Source organism: Geotrypetes seraphini, chromosome 16, assembly GCF_902459505.1.
Source record: "Geotrypetes seraphini chromosome 16, aGeoSer1.1, whole genome shotgun sequence".
In the NCBI taxonomy this organism is placed as follows: Eukaryota; Metazoa; Chordata; class Amphibia; order Gymnophiona; family Dermophiidae; genus Geotrypetes; species Geotrypetes seraphini.
Window position 1 is genome coordinate 1517625 of NC_047099.1, and position 20939 is coordinate 1538563.

Here is a 20939-nt window from a genome sequence, read left to right on the forward strand (position 1 = left end):
CTGATCACTTCCTCCGGTAGCACATTCCAAGTGTCCACGACCCTTTGGGTGAAAAAAAACTTCCTTGCATTTGTTTTGAACCTATCTCCCTTCAGTTTCTCCGAATGCCCCCTCGTACTTGTTGTCCCCTTCAGTCTGAAGAATCTGTCCCTATCCACCCTCTCTATGCCCCTCATGATCTTGAAGGTCTCTATCATATCTCCCCTGAGCCTCCTTTTTTCCAGAGAGAAGAGCCCCAGCCTATCCAACCTCTCGGCGTATGGGCAGTGTTCCAGCCCTTTTACCAGTTTCGTTGCTCTCCTTTGGACTCTCTCAAGTACCGCCATGTCCTTCTTGAGGTGTGGCGACCAATACTGAACGCAGTATTCCAGATGTGGACGCACCATCGCTCGATACAATGGCATGATGACTTCCCGCGTCCTGGTTGTTATGCCCCTCTTTATGATGCCCAGCATCCTGTTGGCTTTTTTCGAGGCTGCTGCGCACTGTGCAGATGGCTTCAGTGATGCATCCACCAGCAAACCCAAGTCTCTCTCAAGTCTGCTGTCTCCCAACAATGCCCCCCCCAATTTGTAGTTGAACAACGGGTTCTTTTTCCCTATATGCATGACCTTGCAATTTTCCACGTTAAAGCGCATTTGCCATTTGTTTGCCCAGTCTTCCAGCTTGTCCAGGTCCCTTTGCAGGTCCTCACACTCCTCCCTGGACCTAACTCTACCGCACAGTTTGGTATCGTCTGCAAATTTTATAACCTCGCACTTTGCCTCCTTTTCCAGGTCATTGATAAATATGTTGAAGAGTAACGGCCCCAGCACCGATCCCTTGGCACACCGCTCGTGACTCCCCGCCAGTCAGAATATTGGCCCTTCACTCCGACCCTCTGCAGTCTACCCGACAACCAGTGCTTGATCCATCTGTGCACATCCCCTCCCACCCCGTGGTTCTACAGCTTCCTAAGCAGCCTTTCATGTGGCACCTTGTCGAAAGCCTTTTGAAAATCGAGGTAAATGATGTCTATGGGTTCCCCATTGTCCACCCGACTGCTTATTCCCTCAAAGAAGTACAGAAGGTTCGTTAGGCACGACCTTCCCTTACAGAATCCGTGCTGGCTTGTTCTCAGTAGGCCATTCCTCTCGATGTGCTCGCAAATGCCGTCCTTGATCATAGCTTCCACCATCTTCCCTATAATTGAAGTCAGGCTCACCGGCCTGTAGTTCCCGGGGTCACCCCTCGATCCCTTCTTGAAGATAGGTGTGACATTCGCCAATTTCCAGACCTCACCAGTTTTCAAGGATAGGTTGCAAACATGCTGGATTGTGCCCGCTATTTCTTGTCTTAGTTCCTTCAGAACCCTTGGGTGGATCCCGTCCGGGCCCGGTGATTTACCGCATTTTAACCTGTCTATCTGTTTGAGGACATCCTCCTTACTTACCTCTATGTGCTCCAATTTTTCGGCCTGTTCCCCACTCATGAGCTCCTCTGAGTCCGGTATATTAGATGTGTCTTCGCTCGTGAAAACCGACGAGAAGAACGTGTTTAACCTCTCAGCTACCTCTTTATCCTCCTTAATCACTCCCTTCCTATCCCCATCGTCCAACGGCCCCACCTCCTCTCTCGCTGGTCGCTTCCCCTTTACGTAACTGAAGAATGCCTTGAAGTTTTTTGCCTCCCTGGCCAGCCCCTCTTCGTATTCCCCTTTCGCTTTTCTAACCTCTTGGTGGCATTCCTTTTGGCATTTCCTGTGCGCCTGGTGATTTTCCTCCGTTGGGTCCTTTTTCCATCTCCAGAAGGATACTTTTTTGTCATTTATTGCCCTCTTTACTTCAGTTGACATCCAAACCGGGTCCTTTGATCGCTTGTTCTTGCAGCCTTTCCTGAAACTGGGGACGTACATTCTTTGTGCTTCCTGCAGGGTGTCCCTGAATAGGGTCCAGGCGCTTCCCACAGTCTCCATCCTAAAGATGTTTCTGAGCTTCCTCCCCACCATTTCCCTCATAGCAACATAGTTCCCTTTCTTGAAGTTGAGCGCAGTTGTTGCGGTCCTCCTTACTATGGGTGTCCCCCTTTCTAATGTGAATCTGATCGCGTTGTGATCACTGTTGCCTAGTGGTCCTCCCACTTCTACCCCTCTTGCAGGCCCCCCTAATCCGTTTAGGATGAGGTCAAGAGTAGCACCCCCTCGCGTCGGTTCTTTGACTAGTTGCTCCATGAAGCAGTCCCTCACAGCTTCTACAAATCCTGTTTCCCTAGTGCAGTTGGAGTGACCCGTACTCCAGTCTATTCCCGGGTAGTTGAAGTCCCCCATCACTGTTACACTTCCAGTCCTGCATTCCTGTCTCAATTCCGCTTCCAAGTCATGTCCGACTCCTTCTGGCGTACCAGGTGGGCGATAGTACAGCCCCAGTTTTATGCCTGCACCCTTGTTTCCCGGCAATTTGACCCATAACGATTCCAGCCCCTCTGCCTTCGTTGCCAGATCCATCCCGACCGAGTGGATAGAGTTCTTTATATATAGTGCTATGCCTCCCACCTTCTTGTGGGTCCTGTCCCTCCTGTAGAGCTTGTACCCCGGCAGCGCCACATCCCATTGATTTTCCTCTGTCCACCAGGTTTCTGCAATTCCAATTATATCTAGGTCCTCCCCCTTGGCCACGACTTCTAGTTCACCCATCTTGGCCATGAGGCTTCTTGCATTTGCGTATAAGCACCGCAGGTCCCGTAGGTCCCGTCGTTTTTCCTCCACCTCTGCATTTACCTGGGCCGCCTGCCCTTGGATTTCAGGCAGTTCTCCCGTTCCCTGTGCTTCTGCTTTGCCCTCAGCCTTTACCCTCTTAGCTTTCAGCTTCCCCACATTCCCGCCACCCCACTTCCCCGCTTTTCCTCTGGGTTTTCTAGCCCTACCGGCCCCCTCCTGGGCTATCATCCCTTGAGCCTCTGTTTGATCCCCCTCGCCTTGTGGTACCTCTATATTGCTCTCAGCTTTCGCCCTCGTGCCACCCAGTCCCCCTATGTCTCCATGCCCCTTAGTCTTCTCCCAGAAAGCTCCCTTTACCTGATGTTTCCCTCACTGTCTGATCATAAGATCCTCTGGTCCCTCTGCTTCCTCCCTGCAGTCAGCCCGTTCAGCATCTGTTCTGGATACTGTTGTCCGAAGTGTCAACATCAGATTAGCTGTCGGCTTTCCCCCTCTCCTCAGTTTAAAGCCCTCTCGATCTCCTTCCTCACATTGGCTGCCAGTAGTCTAGTTCCCGCTGTGCTCAGGTGCAGGCCGTCCCGCCGGTAGAGCTTGCTCTTTCCCCAGAAGGACGTCCAGTTCCTCACAAAGTGGAAGCCCTCCTCCTGGCACCATCTCCTCAACCATGCATTCACAGCCTGGAGGTCTGCCTGCCTCTTTGCATCTGCTCTCGGTACAGGCAGGATCTCCGAGAATGCTATCCTCCGTGTGCTCCGCTTCAGCTTTCGTCCCAGGACCCTGAACTGGTCAGTCAGTGTGGCCATGCTGAAGTTCCCCCGGCTCACATCATTCGTTCCGACGTGGATTATTACCGCAGTCTCCTCTGTCTCTGCTCCGTCCAGGATCCTCTCGATCCTATCAGTGATGTCTCGTGTCTTGGCCCCTGGGAGACAAGTCACTAGCCGGTCCTCCCTTCCTCCAGCTACGTGACTGTCTACCTCTCTCAAGATCGAGTCTCCCACCACAATAGCAGACTTCCCTTTCCTCAGCAACCTCCTCTGCCTCAGGTCCGTGTCCTTGGTGTAGTGCGGTGTCTCTCCCTCGGGGTCCCGGTGAGTCGCGGTCTCCTCCTCTTGCGTGGTTCCTCCGCTAGGTCCTTCCCCGGTGTCGCCTTGTGGATCCTGGGTCTCGTCTGCCGACATCCGTCTGTGCAGCTGCTGGTCCCGTTCCTCCACCTTCCTATAGGCCTCCTCCTCCTTTCCACCACCACCCTTCCCTCCCTCCTTTACCATCTGTTCCTTTCTACCACCCTTCTTTCATATCTTCTATCAGTCCCCCCACCATCACTAGCAGTCTCTCTTCTCCCTTACCATGAGCAAATAGAACTTCTGAAAATTGTATTGGTGAGGCATTATTTCTAGTATGCCTTTTTTTCCAGATGGATAATGACATCAATTTTATAATTCTTACTGTCTGCTCTGATTTCATTCACAATTTGGTTTGTGTTTTGTACCTGAGGATTCCATGAGGCATTTAACCTATTCCTGTCTCTTCTGTGATTTCAAGTTGATTCCTTCAATAATGGAGTCTCAAGGCAGTAGCAGTTTTCTATTTTGGGCTCTTTTGACATTGTTTAAGGGATTTCTTGTACATTTGGTGCTGGTCTTCTTTGATGAGGTCACTTCAGAATCTATTTCCAAGGAAGAGCAACTTTTTCCCTTTCACCCCCTCCTTCCTTGTGTGAGCCGGAACACGCGGTCCCCGCAAGCAAATAATTTTATATCATTTTCATTCTATTCATTCATAGAAATTAAAGTCTAGATAATGCCAGTCACATAACAAAACATGATTTTACAAAAATAATTCCCTGCACAGTCAAGCCTGCAAGGATTACTAGATGTCTTTCAGCAGCTCCCCTCCCTCCCCCTTACCTTTGTGGCCAAGTCAAAATGATCTACCAACAATAAAATTTTAAAAACACAAAGCACGCTGTACGCAGAGAAAATGTTAATTATCATTTATATTCCGCGGGTTTTCAAAGAGGTCAAGGCAGATGACTTTATGCAATGTCACCTCAGTAACAACTATACAAAAATAGACAAATATTCCCCCTCCCTTTTTACTAAACTGCGATAGTGGTTTTTAGCGCAGGGAGCTGCGCTGAATGCCCCACGCTGCTCTCGACGCTCATAGGCTCCCTGCACTAAAAACCGCAATTGCGTTTTAGTAAAAGGGGGCCATAATGCAAAATATAGACAGCAGATATAAATTCTCAAAACGGACACATTTTGATCACTAAGTTGAAAATAAAATCATTTTTCCTACCTTTTTGTCTGGTGATTTCATGAGTCTCTGGTCCTTCTTCTTTCTTCTCCTGCCCCCCCTCTTCCTTTCTCTCTCCCCCTGGCTCCCCTCTTTATTTCTGCCTTTCTTTCTCTCTCCCCCTGGCCCCCCTCTTTATTTCTGCCTTTCTTTCTCTCTCCCCCTGGCCTCCCTCTTTATTTCTCCCTCCCCCTGGCCCTCCTCTTTCTTTCTGCCTTTCTTTCTCTCCCCCTTGACCCCCTTTTTATTTCTGCCTTTCTTTCTCTCTCCCTCTAGCCCTCCCTCTTTATTTCTGCCTTTCTTTCTCTCTTTCCCTGGCCTCCCTCTTTATTTCTCTCTCCCCCTGGCCCTCCTCTTTCTTTCTGCCTTTCTTTATCTCCCTCTTGACCCCCTTTTTATTTCTGCCTTTCTTTCTCTCTCCCCCTAGCCTCCACAAAGCCATCGTGCCAATTTCTCCACTTCCACGATTCTTTCCCTACCCTCACCCCCAAGCCAGCAGCCGATTTCTCCCTGCTCCTTCCCCGATGTCCTGAACTTCATCGGGCAGCAGCAGCATTCACAATTCACTGCTGTTGCCCGCTTCAGGTCTTCCTCTCTGTCGGGTCCTGTCTTCATGAAAACAGGAAGTAGGCAGGACCCGGCAGAGAACAAGGCCTGAAGCCGGCAACAGCAGCGAATTGTAAACGCTGCTGCTGCCCGAAGAAGGTAATGGAGCACCGAGGCAGACCGCTTCTCCCTCCTCCCAGCCGAACCCCGCTGACCCTCCTATCTCCCCCCCATGAACCTTTCCGACTCTCCCAGCGAGAGCAGCAAACCTCCTTCGCGGCTTTCTCCTCCCTCTGCCATGTCATTGATGACATCATCAGTGATGCGGCAGAGGGAGGAGAAAGCTGACGCTACTGGAGGGAGGTTTTCTGCTTTCGCTGGGAGGGTCGGAAAGGTTCACTTGGGGGAGAGATAGGAGGGTCAGCGGGGGTTCGGCTGGGAGGGGGGAGAAACGGTCTGCCTCAGTGCTCCAAGGCCTGGTGCCATTACCTTTCTCGCCCCTCCCGCCCCCCCCTTGGTACGCTACTGATCTCCAGCTCTCCTTAGTCTGCCGGTTTTCTTTTTCGGTGACCGGGACGCTTTCAAAGAGCCGCGCACGCGCGGCTGCTCAAAGTTCAATCTTCTGCTCTGCTGCAACTTCCTGTTTCCGGTTGGGTCAGAGCAGAAGATTGAATACTGAGCAGTTGTGCGTGCGCGGCTGTTTTGAAAGCGTTCCGGTCGCCGAAAAAGAAAGCCGGCAAACTAAGGTGAGGTGGAGAGAGGAAGCTGGTTAAACGATCGAGCCGGCGTGCAGGTGGGCGGGTGGGGGCTGCGGGGACCGCACGATCCTTTATGCCTCACTGCGGTGACAAGACCATTCACCGCTCCACGGGGCAGTGATGGCCTTGTCCCCGTCCCCGCAGAGGCTGCTAATTTTCATTCCCTGTTTTTGGCGGGTTACCCGCGGCTAAACGCGGTAGCCGCGGGTATACCGCCACCGTGTCATTCTCTACTCAGGGCCATAGGGAATGCCCTCGAAACCTTCAAACAGGCAGGGCAGTCCTCACCCAAACAGAAAACCAGGTGGCCTTGCACTATATCAACAAACAGGGAGGGACAGGGTCAACCTCGCTATGCAAGGAAGCTTGCCACATGTAGGAGTTCTCCAACTCCATTCAATGCACCATCCAGGCAACTTACCTCCTGTGGGAGCAGAACGACCTGGCAGAAAGACTCAGCCACCAGCTGGATCCCGATGAGTGGTGTCTCAACCCAGCGGCGATGAAGAAGATCTTCAGCACCTGGGGCACACCGAGCATCGACCTGTTTGCAACCGAACCGAACTCAAAATACTCGACCTTCTGCGCAAAGAGATCAACCCATCGCCGTCTCAGCCCCGACGGTCTGTCTGTGAGTTGGAACCACGGACTCTTATATGCCTACCCGCCACACCCTAAGTCCTGCAGAAGATTCTTCAGGACAGAGCAACGGTGATCATGATTGCCCTGTTCGGGCCCCTGCAACCATGGTTCCCGTTCCGGCAAGGGATAGCGGTTCATCCACCTCCCCCCCTCCCGATCAGTGCAGTTCTCATTACACAACGCGGGAACCTTACCCTCCACCACGACCTGCGTTCCTTAGCCCTGACCGCATGGATGATGAGAGGATGAACCTACCACAAGACGTGGAACACACTCTTATGGCAGCCAGAAGACCTTCAACCAGAAAACACTATGGGTTGAAATGGAGAAGGTTCCGCTACCAGTGCACAGACACGCAGCGAGACCCCTACAACTGCTCCATACCGGACATCCTGCAGTACATACTGAGCTTATCTCAGGGGGACCTAAAACCCACTTCCATCAAGGTCCACCTAAGTGCAATCGCGGCATACCACGCTGGCCTAGACAACAAACCAGTGTCGAGGCATCCAGGAATCACAAAATTTCATGAAGGGACTGTCCAATCTGCACCCACCGGTCAGACCACCACCGCCCGGATGGGACCTCAACTTGGTGCCTCATCAGCTCACCTTGACCCCTTCAAACCTTTGGGGGAGGCAGATCCCGTATTCCTGGCCGGGAAAACCCTGACCATCGTGTCGGCCGACACACTCCCCCATGAGAACAAGGTGGTACCCAGAACCCACCCCCGATTCTTGCCGAAGGTGGCTTCAGCGTGCCTCCCAGCACTCTACATCTCCCCACAGGGAGGCACACTGCCACCTCAGCAACACCTCCTGGACTGTGTGCGGGCCCTGACTATGCAGCAGATTAGACAAGCCTCAATTGTTCGTCTCCTACGACCAAAACAGACCAGGACTTCCGGCCACCAAACGCAGGCGCTCGCGCTGGATATAAGAGTGCATCCCCTTCACCTATAGAAAAGCGCAGCATCAACCGCAGGTTCTGCGCCCACCAGCGCAGAACCATAGCCAACACAACGGCTCATCTGCACCACACACCAATAGGGGACATCTGCGATGCAGCCACTTGGTCCTCCATGCACACCTTCACCAAGCACTACTGCCTCGACATAGCATTCCACGCTCCAAATGCATTCGGCCGAGCAGTCTTGGAAGTGGCTCTTCCCTCCCGGGAGGGACAGCAACCACTAGCACAGCCTTGACAAACACTGATCAAGTAGGGTGTTATAAATATCGACAAATACTGATCAAGTAGGGTGTTATAGATATTGATTAAGTAGGTCTTCCAGCACTCCTGCCTATACTGAATGTGGAATAGGCAAGTATGAATTCTCACATGCAAGTACGAATGGTCACTGTTGACCAGTTGGTTTCTCACTGTTCATTGATTGTCATTGACCAGTTCACTGTTCTGTGAGTATTATTGCTCAGTTAACACAGCACTTTATCTAAAACCTTGTTTCCACAACTTCACCTGCTTTGCCTGATTACCCTGCCCGGCTCGGCCTCCACAGCCAGGCGAGGGATGCACAAAGCGCTAAGGCGCAGGTCCAGTCGGTACATCCCTCGGCTAGGGAGTCACCCATATGTGGCTGACTCATCCTGCTTGTCCTAGGAGAAAGTGTAGTTACTTACCTGTAACGTAGGTTCTCCGTGGACAGCAGGGTAGTCAGCCACACAACCCACCCGCCTCCCCATACGGCCGACCCGGCCACAGCTAGGAACATCCTGGGGATTAGGGGGAAGCAGGGGGAAATGGGTAGGGCTTGGGCATGCCCAGTGGGGCCCGGGCACTGCACGTGCTCAGAGAAAAAAAAAAAAAAAAAAAAAATCTCTCTGAGCTATTGGAGAGCTTATCCGCAAATTGGGAGCTGTTGGGACAACACCCATATGTGGCTGACTATCCTGCTGTCCACGGAGAACCTACGTTACAGGTAAGTAACTACACTTTCTAGGAGCTCTCAGAAATATAAACTTGGCTTTCCCACTCTTAAAGGAAGAAAAACTATGTCCAATTCTTTTTTATTCGAAAAAGTTTGGAATGACCTTCCTTCTAAAATTAGAGTTCTCTCTCACCTACCCACTTTTCGTAAAGCGTTGAAGACATATTTATTCCAGAAATTTATTAATGATTTTTCTGTTTCAAATAATCAATCCTAAAAGATAATACTTTTGGCTTAAAAGATACAGTTTGTGTTCTGATCTCTTGTATAATTTTAACCGAGTCAAGCCCTCCTGTTGGGATGAATCGGTATATGAAATCAAAGATTCGATTCGATTAGACAGATCAGTGATCAGTGTTGAGGCTGGGATTAGAACCCAGCACTTGTGTCAAAATCCCCTTTCAATTCTCAGGTTCCTCTCTTGAATGATTTCTTCTAGAAAAAGAAGTGAGACTCTGGTTTTAGTCTACCTCAGACAAGAAGCAGTTCTCTGTGTTTCTCTCTAAGCTCCCCAGTACTGCGTGGGTTCTGTGTGTGGGCAAAGGCTGGCACAGGGTCAGCAAAGGTCACCAGGCAGACACATTCCTCCCTCCCTCCCCTCTCACTGTTTGAATCCAAGGAGACTTTCTTCACAAAGCTACACCCAAACTCCCAATTTACCATAAATGAATTGCACAACATTTCACAAGAAGAGCTCTGGCAGCAGAAAGCAAGAAAATGCTCCCAGCAAGAGAAAGAACAACTCGGACTGGGAGGGAGATTCCTGGGCCTTTTACCCCCATCCATACAAAAGTCCTGGGGTGTGTCCTCACTGCACAAGTGTTTGCTGCTGCTTCAGTTTCTCCTTTTTCTTCCTCTCAAGCGTAAACCTGCTTGTGTGGGAATGTGGGTAACGCACGTGGAAATAGTCCCTCACAGGCCCATCCTTGAGTTTGAGGAGGGGTTACCCCAGCACCTCTCCTGCTGTCTCACTCGCTGCTTTCCATCCCAGTGAGATGTGCTGCATTGCTTGCAACATCTATTTCGGCAGCAGGGCACCTGTTGCCATGACAACACCGAGAAAAGGGGTCGCGGCTGCAGTCGGTCGATGTCCTGGGAAGATGTGCCGGTCCAAGCCATGACCTACATTTCATCAGCAAATGCCACAGTGGCTTTCACATAGCCACAGCTTCCTTCCCCTTAATGGTAGCATAGAAGCTTAAAACATCACTAACTAGCACGTACAAACATGTACACACACACACACACATACTCTCTCTCTCTCCTCCACCTCCTAAGAACTAGGAGCTATCTCCCTCCCAAAACACACATGAAAAAGGTTGTACCCAGTGTGTGATGCTTTTAAACCACAGACCCGCCTTTCCACTGCAACGGAGGAATGCAGAAGAGACAGACACGGTCTGCGTGTGTGGGTGTGGAAGTGGGCTAGTGCTTGCAGCACACCAGGATCTGGGGGCATTCATCTCAGGAAGATGGAAACACAAAGCAAGGTAAGAGAACTGAGCCAGGGGATGTGTTATAATCTGGACTAATGTGCAAACGCAACAGGCTGTACGATCCCCCGAGGAGAATCACTGCTGTAGTGATGGAGTCTCTCAGTAAAGATGGGTGAGAGCATTCCATGGTGCTGAACCCCCCTGTGAGTCTGTGCCCAGCTCCTGCGTTCCCGTGGCATTCACCTGCTTTTCCCCTTAACTCTGAAGGTCAGGTTCTGCAGCTCTACTGCTCACTGCTCTGGCAGGTTTTCTCTTTTCATTTCCATTTTCTCCTTTTAGACTTCATGTGCCTTTGTGTTTTTAATTGTCCTTTAATGGCAATTTGATGTCGTTTTCAGCTCTGTTGGTCAGACTCTTTTCTGGCGGCTTCTGTAAAATCTCTCAGCTGTGCTTCTTTTCAGTTTTTGAGCCTTCTGATGGTTAAAATTGTTCTTTCTGCTTTTTGCATCAGCTTTTCTTCTGATAGTGACAGTGGCTTCAAGAAGTGGCCAGACAGTGGTTGGAAAATATCCAGCTGAAGTTAATAATAGAGTGCCATCAAATTTCGACAGATGAGGCCATAGTTTTATCTGAAAGACTGTGAAAAGAAGGCATGAGCCAGGTTCAGAGCAGCTGAGGAAGGCTCCAATTCCCTTGGCACTTAGTCCTATGGATAGATGTAGAGAATGAGATAGGCCCCACCCTCATATCGGGAGCCATGGAGAAACTCTTCTGTAATGGAGAGCTCTCGCTGGCACTGATGGTCAGAGGAGTCTGCAGGCTGGATTTCTACTCCTGAAGTGGACTGTGAGTGGAAAGGAGTTTCCTTTTTTAAGTTTAGTCTGCTTACTGTGCTTGTTTGAAGAGGTCCAGCTTCAAGCTTTCAGGATACCTGAAGATGTTCTGCAGGAAGTTAAGCCTCATGTTAAGTCCCTTTCAGTCACTGTCAATCTTCAAGAAAAAGCAGCAACACAAAGTTGTAGGAGGTGATTGGCCAATATCTAAAGGGTTAACTGGTTTGACCTTACCCAGAGCATCCAGTGATCCTCCTGCTGCTGCCGCCCCTGTTCTGGGGAGCACTCCAGGCAGACCATTGAGTTTCAAGTGTACAGGCTGAATTTCTGTGCCAAACTATGAGCAAAAATCATCCATTTGAGAGTTATTCCAGACATTTTTTTGACACTGATATGCCAAGAGTCATGCATTGTCCCTGATAGCTGGTCAGCTCTAGGATGTGAGCATCCTCTGACTTTGTCCACTCATGTTCGAAGAGGAATTTTCTCCTAAACTCCATGGGCAAGGGGTGCATCTCCTCCTTAAGACTTCCCCTTCTCAGACGTTGTACAGACTCCAATGAAGTCTATTCCGGGACACCAGTATTTGGTCTCCACAAAAGAGTCCGTGGTAATGTCTGTCCACTCCTTCTACCAGTAAGTGCCCTAGAAAAAGTTAAAACAATCCCAAGCTCTTTCTCTTACCTGATAAGAAGGTGAACACCAAAATATCGTGTCCATGTGGCTGAAGAATTCAACTAGTGCCACTTTGAGGGTGAAATCCGTAGGGAAACATTCCAAGGTGCTCCCTTTAACATGTTGTCTTTGATTCCCTCTGCCTTGGCACTCTTCTTGGTGTCTGGCGTGTTGTGACTGATTCCCCAGTTCCCCTACATAGTTCACATGATGAAAACTGCAGCTGATGAGCAGTCCAGGATGCTGGGAAGGAAGTTCCTGCTATTGTGACCTTAGGCAGTTTCTCTGCTGAGCTACAACATTCAGCCAGTTTCTCCCAGGCTAATGCTATAGTTACTGTGGAAATGTTTCTCATCATAATACATCAAGATATAGAAGTGATAAAAGATAGTGGACGAAAAACCACAAATGCAATGCAAAGAGGAACAGAGAGAGAAAGGAGTAGATGTCTCCTTTGGAGAAGGAAAAGGATCTATCCTAGGATCAGATCTCCACGAGCCTCAGCCTGTACATTGTTTTCAACACTTAGATCACCATCCATTTTCACTGAATAACCTGAATATAAAATGCCCGTCCAGACTCCAGATGGGTTGAGGAGTTCAGGACCTTTTCTGGGCTACTTCAAGAAAAGGATTAAATCGAACAACTGCGGAGTACTAAAGAGAAATCCCGGAGACAGTCCCCAGGTTCTGGTACTGGTCCAAGCTTATCCAACCAATGGGAGCTGACAGGGACATCACCCATTTCTGGCTTGTCCTAGGAGAACGCCTCTTTCCCCAGGATTTGACACAGGCTTTCCTGCTCATTCTTTTCTCTCTCTGTTTTTTTGGGGAATGTGCATCTCTTCTCTCTTTGCATTTTACACAGGACAGAAGGAAATCCATTTCTGCTTCTGGTTCTTATACCGACTCTGGTTTCTTTGTATTAGAACGTAAGAATAAGTAGCAGAACGGGACTTGAGAGTAATCATCTGGGAAGATATGAAAGCTGCCAATCAGGTAGAGAAAGCTTCAGGAAAGGCTAGACAAATGCTGGGTTGCATCAGAAGGAGCTTTATCAACTGAAAGCCTGAAGTTATACTGCCGTTATACAGATTCATGGTAAGACCTCACCTGGAGTACTGTGTTCAGTTCTGGAGGCCACATTATCTGAAGGACGTGAAGAGAATGGAGTCGATTCAGCGAATGGCCATTAGGATGGTCTCTGGTCTTAAGGATCTCCCATATGAAGAACGTCTGAGCAGGCTATGCCTGTATTCTCTCGAAGAGCGCACAGAAAGGGGAAACATGATAGAAACATTCAAATACATCACAGGCTGCATTGAGGTGGAGGAAGAAATCTTTTTTCTTATTGGTCCCACGGTGACGAGAGGGCATCCGCTAAAGCTCAGAGGGGGAAGATTTCATGGGGACACCAGGAAGTACTTCTTCACCGAAAGGGTAATTGATCGATGGAATGGTCTTCCACGTCAGGTAGTCAATACCAGTAACACGCTTGACTTCAAGGGATGATGGGACAGACAGGTGGGGGTCGCTCAAAAGAAATGCTTAATAGACGGATTCTCGAGGGAGGGAGGGTTCTTGAGTGGGCAGACTTGTTGGGCCGTCGGCCCTTTTCTGACGTCATACTCTATGTTTCTATATTAGGTTGGACCAATGGTCTATCTAGCCCAGAATCCTGTTTCCAACAGTTGTCAATCGAGGTCACAAGTACCTGGTCCCTCACTGCTCTGCTAGTGTGCAGATTCTGGGTAGGGGTCTAGGTGTTCCAGGGCTGGTATAATATTTGCAATGTTGCCTTTTTATAGGTTGGTTGGTTACAAAATAAACTGCAACAAAATCCCACAGGAATATAACACGTAAGACAACCATCCTTAAAAACATTAGTAAGAATGTAATTGAAATTTCACCTCTGTCAGCCATGTTTGATGTATTAAGTCTATATGAATTAAGGCTATGCTTCTATATGAACCTTTGTAACCCACCTAGAAGTCCACTAAGTGAGGATTGAACATAACATAGCAATTGATGCTGTTCTGGTGTGATAGATTTGCTCTGTAGGTGCAGCATGTGTTGGGGAGGGGGGGGGGTTGTGTTAGGTCACACAGAGCCTGGGAGTGGAGGGAGTTTGTGCGGCTGTTGCTGAGCTGATCTTCAGAATCTGAATATTCATTTTTTCTACAGCAAGTAGGAAAGGGAAGTGTCCCTAGTTCTGACGTCAGAGGTTTCCCTCTGATTCCAGTTTCTAGTGATTTAAGATTGAAGATGAGGTGCCAGACAGAATCGAAAGTATTTGTGAAGCTGATAAATCTATAACCATTCTCCCCAAGAGGATGGTTATTCTCTTAGCCTGAACTTGTGGAGAAAAGATGTGGCCAATGGTTGGCGCTTTCTGTGTGGCTTTTCCTCTTGATTAAAAAATGTACAGTGGTTTAACTGGGCAGGAAAGGCTTCTGTCCAGTTAAACCAGACATTGAGTGCCAGGGTGGTCTGTGGGCAGAGTTGTGGTTATCCTGGCATCACCAATTCTCAAGGAAGTGCCAGAAGAACTTGGTTAGCTTAAGACACCCTTTTTGGGTTGCCATCTGGGACCTGGCCAGAATATCAGTGGTGCCTGATTCCAGCCCTGAACCATCTTGGATAGCTGTCAAGGCATATCAACAGGACCAGAGTTAACTCCTGGTGGCTACCCCAGACCTGGAAATTCAGTGCCAGTGGCCAGACAGGATCTGAGCATTTGGCCTAGAGCCCTCTCAGGTTCCACCTGCCTTTCTGGATTTTCATGTGAGACTTTTCTTGAGTTAGGATGATTTTCTTTCTAGTCCAGAATTGCTATATCAGGTTTGGGTTTACTTCCTGTCCACATGTCCTATGTTTGAGTTCCTATAGTGTTTGTAAATTGACTCAAACTAGGTAACTGGTAGAACTGATGTGGAGTCCAAATTAAACTGCAGTCTCTGGTCCTCCCACTTTTAGACAGCTTTATTTTCATGCAATTCAAAGTTGCCTGTTAATCCCTAGATTATAAAACTAGGTGGATGTAAATCTTTTCTGAGGGTCTCATAGTGCATCAGATCAGATAATTCTCTCACCTTTGGCCTTAGGGTTTTACTTCCTATTAAACCAGCCTGGGCATTCAGAGTTTAGCAGGTGCCTGTAGGTGGGCAGGGGAGAGGGTCTGACTCCCTCTTTCTCTGGGCTCTTATAGGACATCTCTGACTTTGTTCTTTCATTTGCACAGAAGCAGGTGACAGCCCCACTGCTCTTTGCTATCTTCATCTCTTCCATTGGCTCACTACAGTTTGGCTACAACACCGGGGTTATCAATGCACCGGAAAAGGTAAGGGATGGAGATGAGGCTGGCAGATATATTACAACTGTGATGCCAATTTCTGTGGGGTGCTATAACAGTATAAATGACAGTGGAATATATTCTAGACAGTTATTACATGAAGCATTTGGTGGTGTCATGGTATAAATGACAATGCAATATATTTTACAGAGTTATTACATAAATGACAGTGGGATATATTTTAGTTATTGCATGAAGAATTTGATGGTATCAGTGTAAACAACAGTGGGATATATTTTAGAGAGTTATTGCATAAGGCATTTGGTAGTATTGTGGTGTAAATAACATATATATTTTACAGCTGTACATGACTCATTTGATGATATGGTGCAAATGACAGTGATATATATTTTAGAGAGTTATTGCATGAGGTATTTGGTGGTATTGTGGTGTAAATGACAGTGGGATATATTTTACAGCTATTACATGAAGCATTTGATTGTATCATGGTGTAAATGACAATGGAATATATTTTACAGAGCTATTATATAAGACATGACAGTGGGATGTATTTCAGACACTTATTATATGGGATGGTTTGTTGTATCACTGTGTAAATTACAGGTGGATATATTTTAGAGAGAAATAATGTGGGGCATTTGGTCATACTATATTTCAGTGAGTTATTGCATGAGGCAGGTGGGTGTATTTCATAGAGTTATTATATGGGGTGCTTGGTTATATCACAGTCTAAATGAGAGGGGATGTCTTTCTTTCTTCCTACATTTCCATAGATTATTCAACAATTTTACAATGAGACCTATGCTCATCGCAATAATGGAACATTCATATCATCTGACTACCTGACCTCACTCTGGTCTGTCTCCGTTGCTATGTTCTCCGTTGGGGGTATGATCGGGTCTCTTTCTGTGGGTTTCTTCGTGAACCTTCTTGGCAGGTATGTCACTTGTGGGAAGGAGGGAATATTTATGAGGGTGGATTGAAAGGTAGTCTTCATCCAGGCCTAACCACTTTCCAGTTTGGCCAGTATAAAGCCCTCAATGGAGACTATGTTGTTTAATTGCTTTTTTACAAAACTTTGTACTGTGGAGTGGCAAACAGAAGAGGGACAGAGGGTGATACACCCATGGGAGACAATAAAAATGTTAGGACATTATCAAATGGTCCCTTCTGTGATATTTGGAGAAAAATCTAAAGAGAGGAAAGACTGTGTGACCAAACCGAAAAACTATTTATTGATTAGACAATAGCTCACATAAGCTGGTAAGAGAAAACAATAGGGTTAGCGTTTGGGGGAGGGGGTGGAGAGAGAGGAAGACACACAGGAAAAAGGAGGTAAGATTGTGTGACCACACACAAAGGGGTGGCGGGAGACAGAGAAAAAGAGAAAGGGAAGGGAAGGAGGGAGGGAGAAAGAAAGGCTGGTTTGAAGCCTCAAACTTCAGGATAAGCTCTACTGATGCTCTTACAATTGCCTAAACTCTGACCCCTCCTCCTCTTCTCAGTTTATCAAAGCTAAGAACCTGTAATTTTTCAGAACATTATAAGAACCTAAAAACAGCCATCCCGGGTCAGTTTCCTGCTTCCAACGGAGGCCAATCCAGGTCACAAGTAGCTGAGAGAAACCCAACCTCACAGAGTTTATATTTGTCTAAAATATGACGAGTACCCCAATCTCTGTCAGAGTAAACTGCCCATAGGAGGGGCCTTAGACAAACTGGGCCAATCAGGCCCCTCCCCGGTGCATTCCAGGATGCACTGGGGAAGGCCCGCCATTTTGAAGAGGCAGGCCTCTGGCCAGCCATCATAAGCAAGGTAAGGGGGAAAGGGGGAGAGGGATTGCTTGGTGGCAGAAGGGTATGGGCATCTCTCCCACTGTGGAGGAAAGGTGGTATCAGTGTTGGGTGATTGCGTGGTGTGGCAGAAGAGAATGGGCATCTCTCCTGCCGATCTTCAATTTGGGGATTGTTTTTATTATTTTAATTTGGGGGGCGGGGGTGGGGGGTCTGAGCTGTCAAACCTTACATTCCTGTCAGTGCTTGAGCCAATCAATGCTCAGGCACTGATCAAAAAGAAAGGCAACGACAGCTTAGACCCGTTGGCAAATTTTGACCTCAAATGTGGCACAACGAGATTAGAGAATGACTCATTGATTAAAGAGAATCGTTTGAAGTGATCATTTTAATATTAATGCCCTCGTTGTACTACATTTGCATGGCAGCATCAGAAACTGCTAGAAAACTCGGAAAAGACCTCAATAATCCTCTGTTAAAATACATGCAGGCTAAACCGGTAGATTTTAGTTTTGAGCATTTGCCCCCCAGTTCCTCTATCTTTCTCAGCTCAGTGGTTTCTTTAACTGCTTTGTTTTCTCTCAGTCCTCCCCCATTTCTCAGAGCTCTGTCTCTCAGCTCCCCACGTCATCCCAAGTAGTCACTCTCCCCCTTTCAGTCCCCCCAATCTCCAGTTTGGTTTCTATTTTCACTCTTTTTCCCCATGACAAAATTGCACTCGGGACTTCCAGAGTGGCAGATCAAACTCCAGAAATCTCCTCTTCTTGTTTTGACAGGAGAAACTCCATGCTGTTTGCAAATATTCTGGTCATTATAGCTGGGGCCCTAATGGGCTTTGCCAAGATGGCCTACTCCTTCGAAATGGTGATCCTTGGACGTATTATCATCGGGATGTACGCTGGACTCTGCACAGGCTTTGTACCCATGTACATGGGTGAAATCTCACCCACTGCTCTGCGTGGAGCCTTTGGCACTGTCAATCAACTGGGCATTGTTGTAGGCATCCTGATTGCACAGGTAGGGGAGAGGGGAGGGGGTCTTCCTTGCTAGGGGTTACTGCATCTGCTCTAGGTTTGGGTAGGGTTGCCACACGTCCAGATTTCCCTTTTGAAGACATGTCTGGGGGTTCTCCAGGTTTTGAAAAGCCTCCTCAAATCGTGATGGGCAGAGAGGAAATCTGCCATGCGTGGATTTCCTCCCTATCTGCCCAGAGCAGGCAGCAGGGGGGGGGGAGAAGATTTGGGGCAGGGATTGGTGGAACTGGGGTGGTCTAAGGGGGTCCAGATTTTCTGGGTATTGAGAAGGCTCCTCCCTGCTTCAGGGGTGCTTCTGAGTTGAGGCTGATCATGCCTCCTTCTACAGGGGCTTTGTGCGTGGGTGTGACTGTGTTTCTGGGCTTTTTTAGGTAGATGTGCGTGTGCCTGTGTGCATTTATGTGTGTATGTGTGTAAGTATCTTACTTTTCCCATTCCAGTGCAGTTGCTCCTCTCCCCCCCACACCATTCTAGTGCAATTATCTTTCTATTTTTAGTACAGCAGCGCCCCCTAGTACTTACACAGAGTAATAACAATGAAAGCAATAATTATTACATGTATAACCTTAGTTGTCATATTTTCTTAAAGATTTCTGCTGCTTTTTTTGTTTGAAAGAAACAAACGGAAGTAAAAATCTGAGAAACAGTTTAAGAATTTATTTGACAAACTAATCCTACTTCCTCTCCTCCCACTCGGCAGATCTTTGGTCTGAATGTCATCATGGGGACCAGCACGCTGTGGCCTCTGCTATTGGCCTTCACCATTTTTCCTGCCATATTTCAATGTATAATGCTACCGTTCTGTCCTGAGAGCCCACGTTTCCTTCTCATTAACAAGAAGAAGGAGGAGCAGGCACAGAAAGGTGAGTGGCTTCCGCATCCCTAACTGACCTGTGTCCAAGTTGTTCTAGACAGTTTTTCCCAAGTATGACCGGGGTCCCACGCTTTCCTAGCCAGCATTAGACAGCCGGAGTGGGGGTTGGGGCTCCTTTGAAAGCGAGAGTGTGACATAACATAACATTATACTTATAGACCGCGTTACCAAAAAATTCTACGCGGTTTACAAAAGATTATAAACATTAAACATAATTGTATATTTGAATGAATCAGCTAGTCAGGTATTTGGAGAAAAGATAGATTTTTAGCTGTTTTCTAAAATGTCTGTAAGAAACAGCTGTGAGCAACAATGATCGAAATTTCAAGAGAAGCTGCCTGAGATGCTAAAGAGTGATTTAGGAATTTTTTGCTTTTACAATCTTTTACAGAAGGGAAACTGAACAGAGCATGAGTTTTTCTACTGCATTTGTGTGTAGCTATGAAAAAACTATTAGCCAGATAAGTAGGGGCTGTAAAAAAAACAGGCAACGAATGCAATTCGCAATAAAATAACGTAACAGGATCGTATTTCTTCAATCCGTAAATCAATCTAACAGCTGTGTTCTGTATCAATGATAAATCTCAATAATTCCTTCTTAGTAATTGATAAATAAGCAATATTGCAATAGTCAAGGACACTCAACAGTAATGACTGGACCAATAATTTAAAGGCTGAAAATTCAAAATAGGGTCTAATTGTTCGAAGTCTCCATAAAGTAAAATAATTTTTATGTACAACAGCATCTATCTGGGTTTTCATAGTAAGGATCTAATACGATTCCTAAAATTTTAGTCCTTGGATGGATTGTATAAGATGTTGAAAATATATTGATGGAAAGTTCATGAAAAATTTTGGTAGGAGATGCTACAAAGAACTTTGTTTTATCAGAATTAAGCTTAAGTTTGAATTGCTGCATCTAAAGATTCATCCTTTCCATGACAGTCTCAATTTGAGTAGTCATCTGAGATAGAACCGAATTACAAGGTAAAACTATTGTGATGTCATCGGCATAACTGAACAGTCTTCTATTCAGATTGCTTAGGCACGAACCTAGTGATGAAAGGTAGACATTAAATAATGTAGGTGATAGTGGAGATCCTTGAGGCACGCCACATGGATTTCTCCAACTAGAGGAGAGTTGAGTCTGAAATCTGACTTGGTAGGATCTAGATTCCATAAATCCCTTAAACCATGAGTAGACATTGCCATGTACACCTAAAGCATCCAAGCAAGTTAGTAGGTTGGTGTGGTCTACCAGGTCAAAGGCACTACTCAGATCAAATTGGAGCACCAGTGCACTACTGCCTTTACTTATTAAGTTATTTAAGTGATCCAGCAGTGTAGCTATCACTGTTTCAGTGCTGTATAGAGATCTAAATCCAAATTGTGTATTATGAAGTAATAAATGTTGTTCTAAATATTTTGTCAATTGTATATGAACCAAGCCTTCCATAAGTTTTACAACGAAGGGAATTGATGCGATCGGTCTATAATTAGACGGCAATGAGGTAGATTCTTTGGTATTCTTAATTATCGGAGTGATGATTATATTGCCATCTTCTGAAGGAAATTTTCCCACATCCAAAGAGCCAGTTATCCACTCAAATAATTTCAATTTAAGGTGTACAGGAGCAACCATCGTTAAATCTGGGGGACAAGATCTAACCAGCAGTAAGACTGCGCATATTTTTGGAAAAGTTTAATAAAATCATGCCAATCCGGCTTATCAAAGGTGGACCAACACTGATCTGCAGAAACTCCATCCTCATTTAAGTTAAAATTAAAATACGAATCTAAATTCGAAAAACAAGATGGATTAGAAGATCTCAAGGATAGTACCGTAAAGCTAAAAAAGTTAGCTAAATTGTCCGAAGACGGAAGGGGTAACCAAATGGATTGCTTCTTTTTGGTAACATCAAATGCAGAATTAACTAATTGAAATAATTTTTTTAACATTAGTGCTTGTAATCCCTACTTTGGCTGTATAATAGGCTTTTGGTTTATTCCTTATCATTAATTTATAGATTCCAATTTCCTGTCTCCATTTTACTTTGTCTTCAGTTGATTTTGATTTCAACCATTTTCTCTC

The 20939-nt window shown here is 46.9% G+C and overlaps 1 protein-coding gene across 2 annotated transcripts in view; it reads left to right on the forward strand.

The window, feature by feature from the left end:
- The first annotated feature begins 9412 nt into the window (after positions 1-9412).
- Positions 9413-20939, forward strand: part of LOC117350666 (solute carrier family 2, facilitated glucose transporter member 3-like) — a 54245-nt gene continuing 42718 nt past the window's right edge. Inside the window, exons 1-5 of one of the 2 annotated variants that reach the window (XM_033925135.1) lie at positions 9413-10380; positions 15078-15173; positions 15920-16083; positions 17716-17956; positions 18674-18836. In XM_033925135.1, coding sequence (XP_033781026.1) covers positions 10363-10380; positions 15078-15173; positions 15920-16083; positions 17716-17956; positions 18674-18836 — 682 coding nt within the window. In that variant the 5' untranslated portion in view covers positions 9413-10362. Of the gene's footprint in view, positions 10381-15074; positions 15174-15919; positions 16084-17715; positions 17957-18673; positions 18837-20939 lie in introns of both variants that reach the window. The other variant, XM_033925134.1, reaches the window with a different exon arrangement.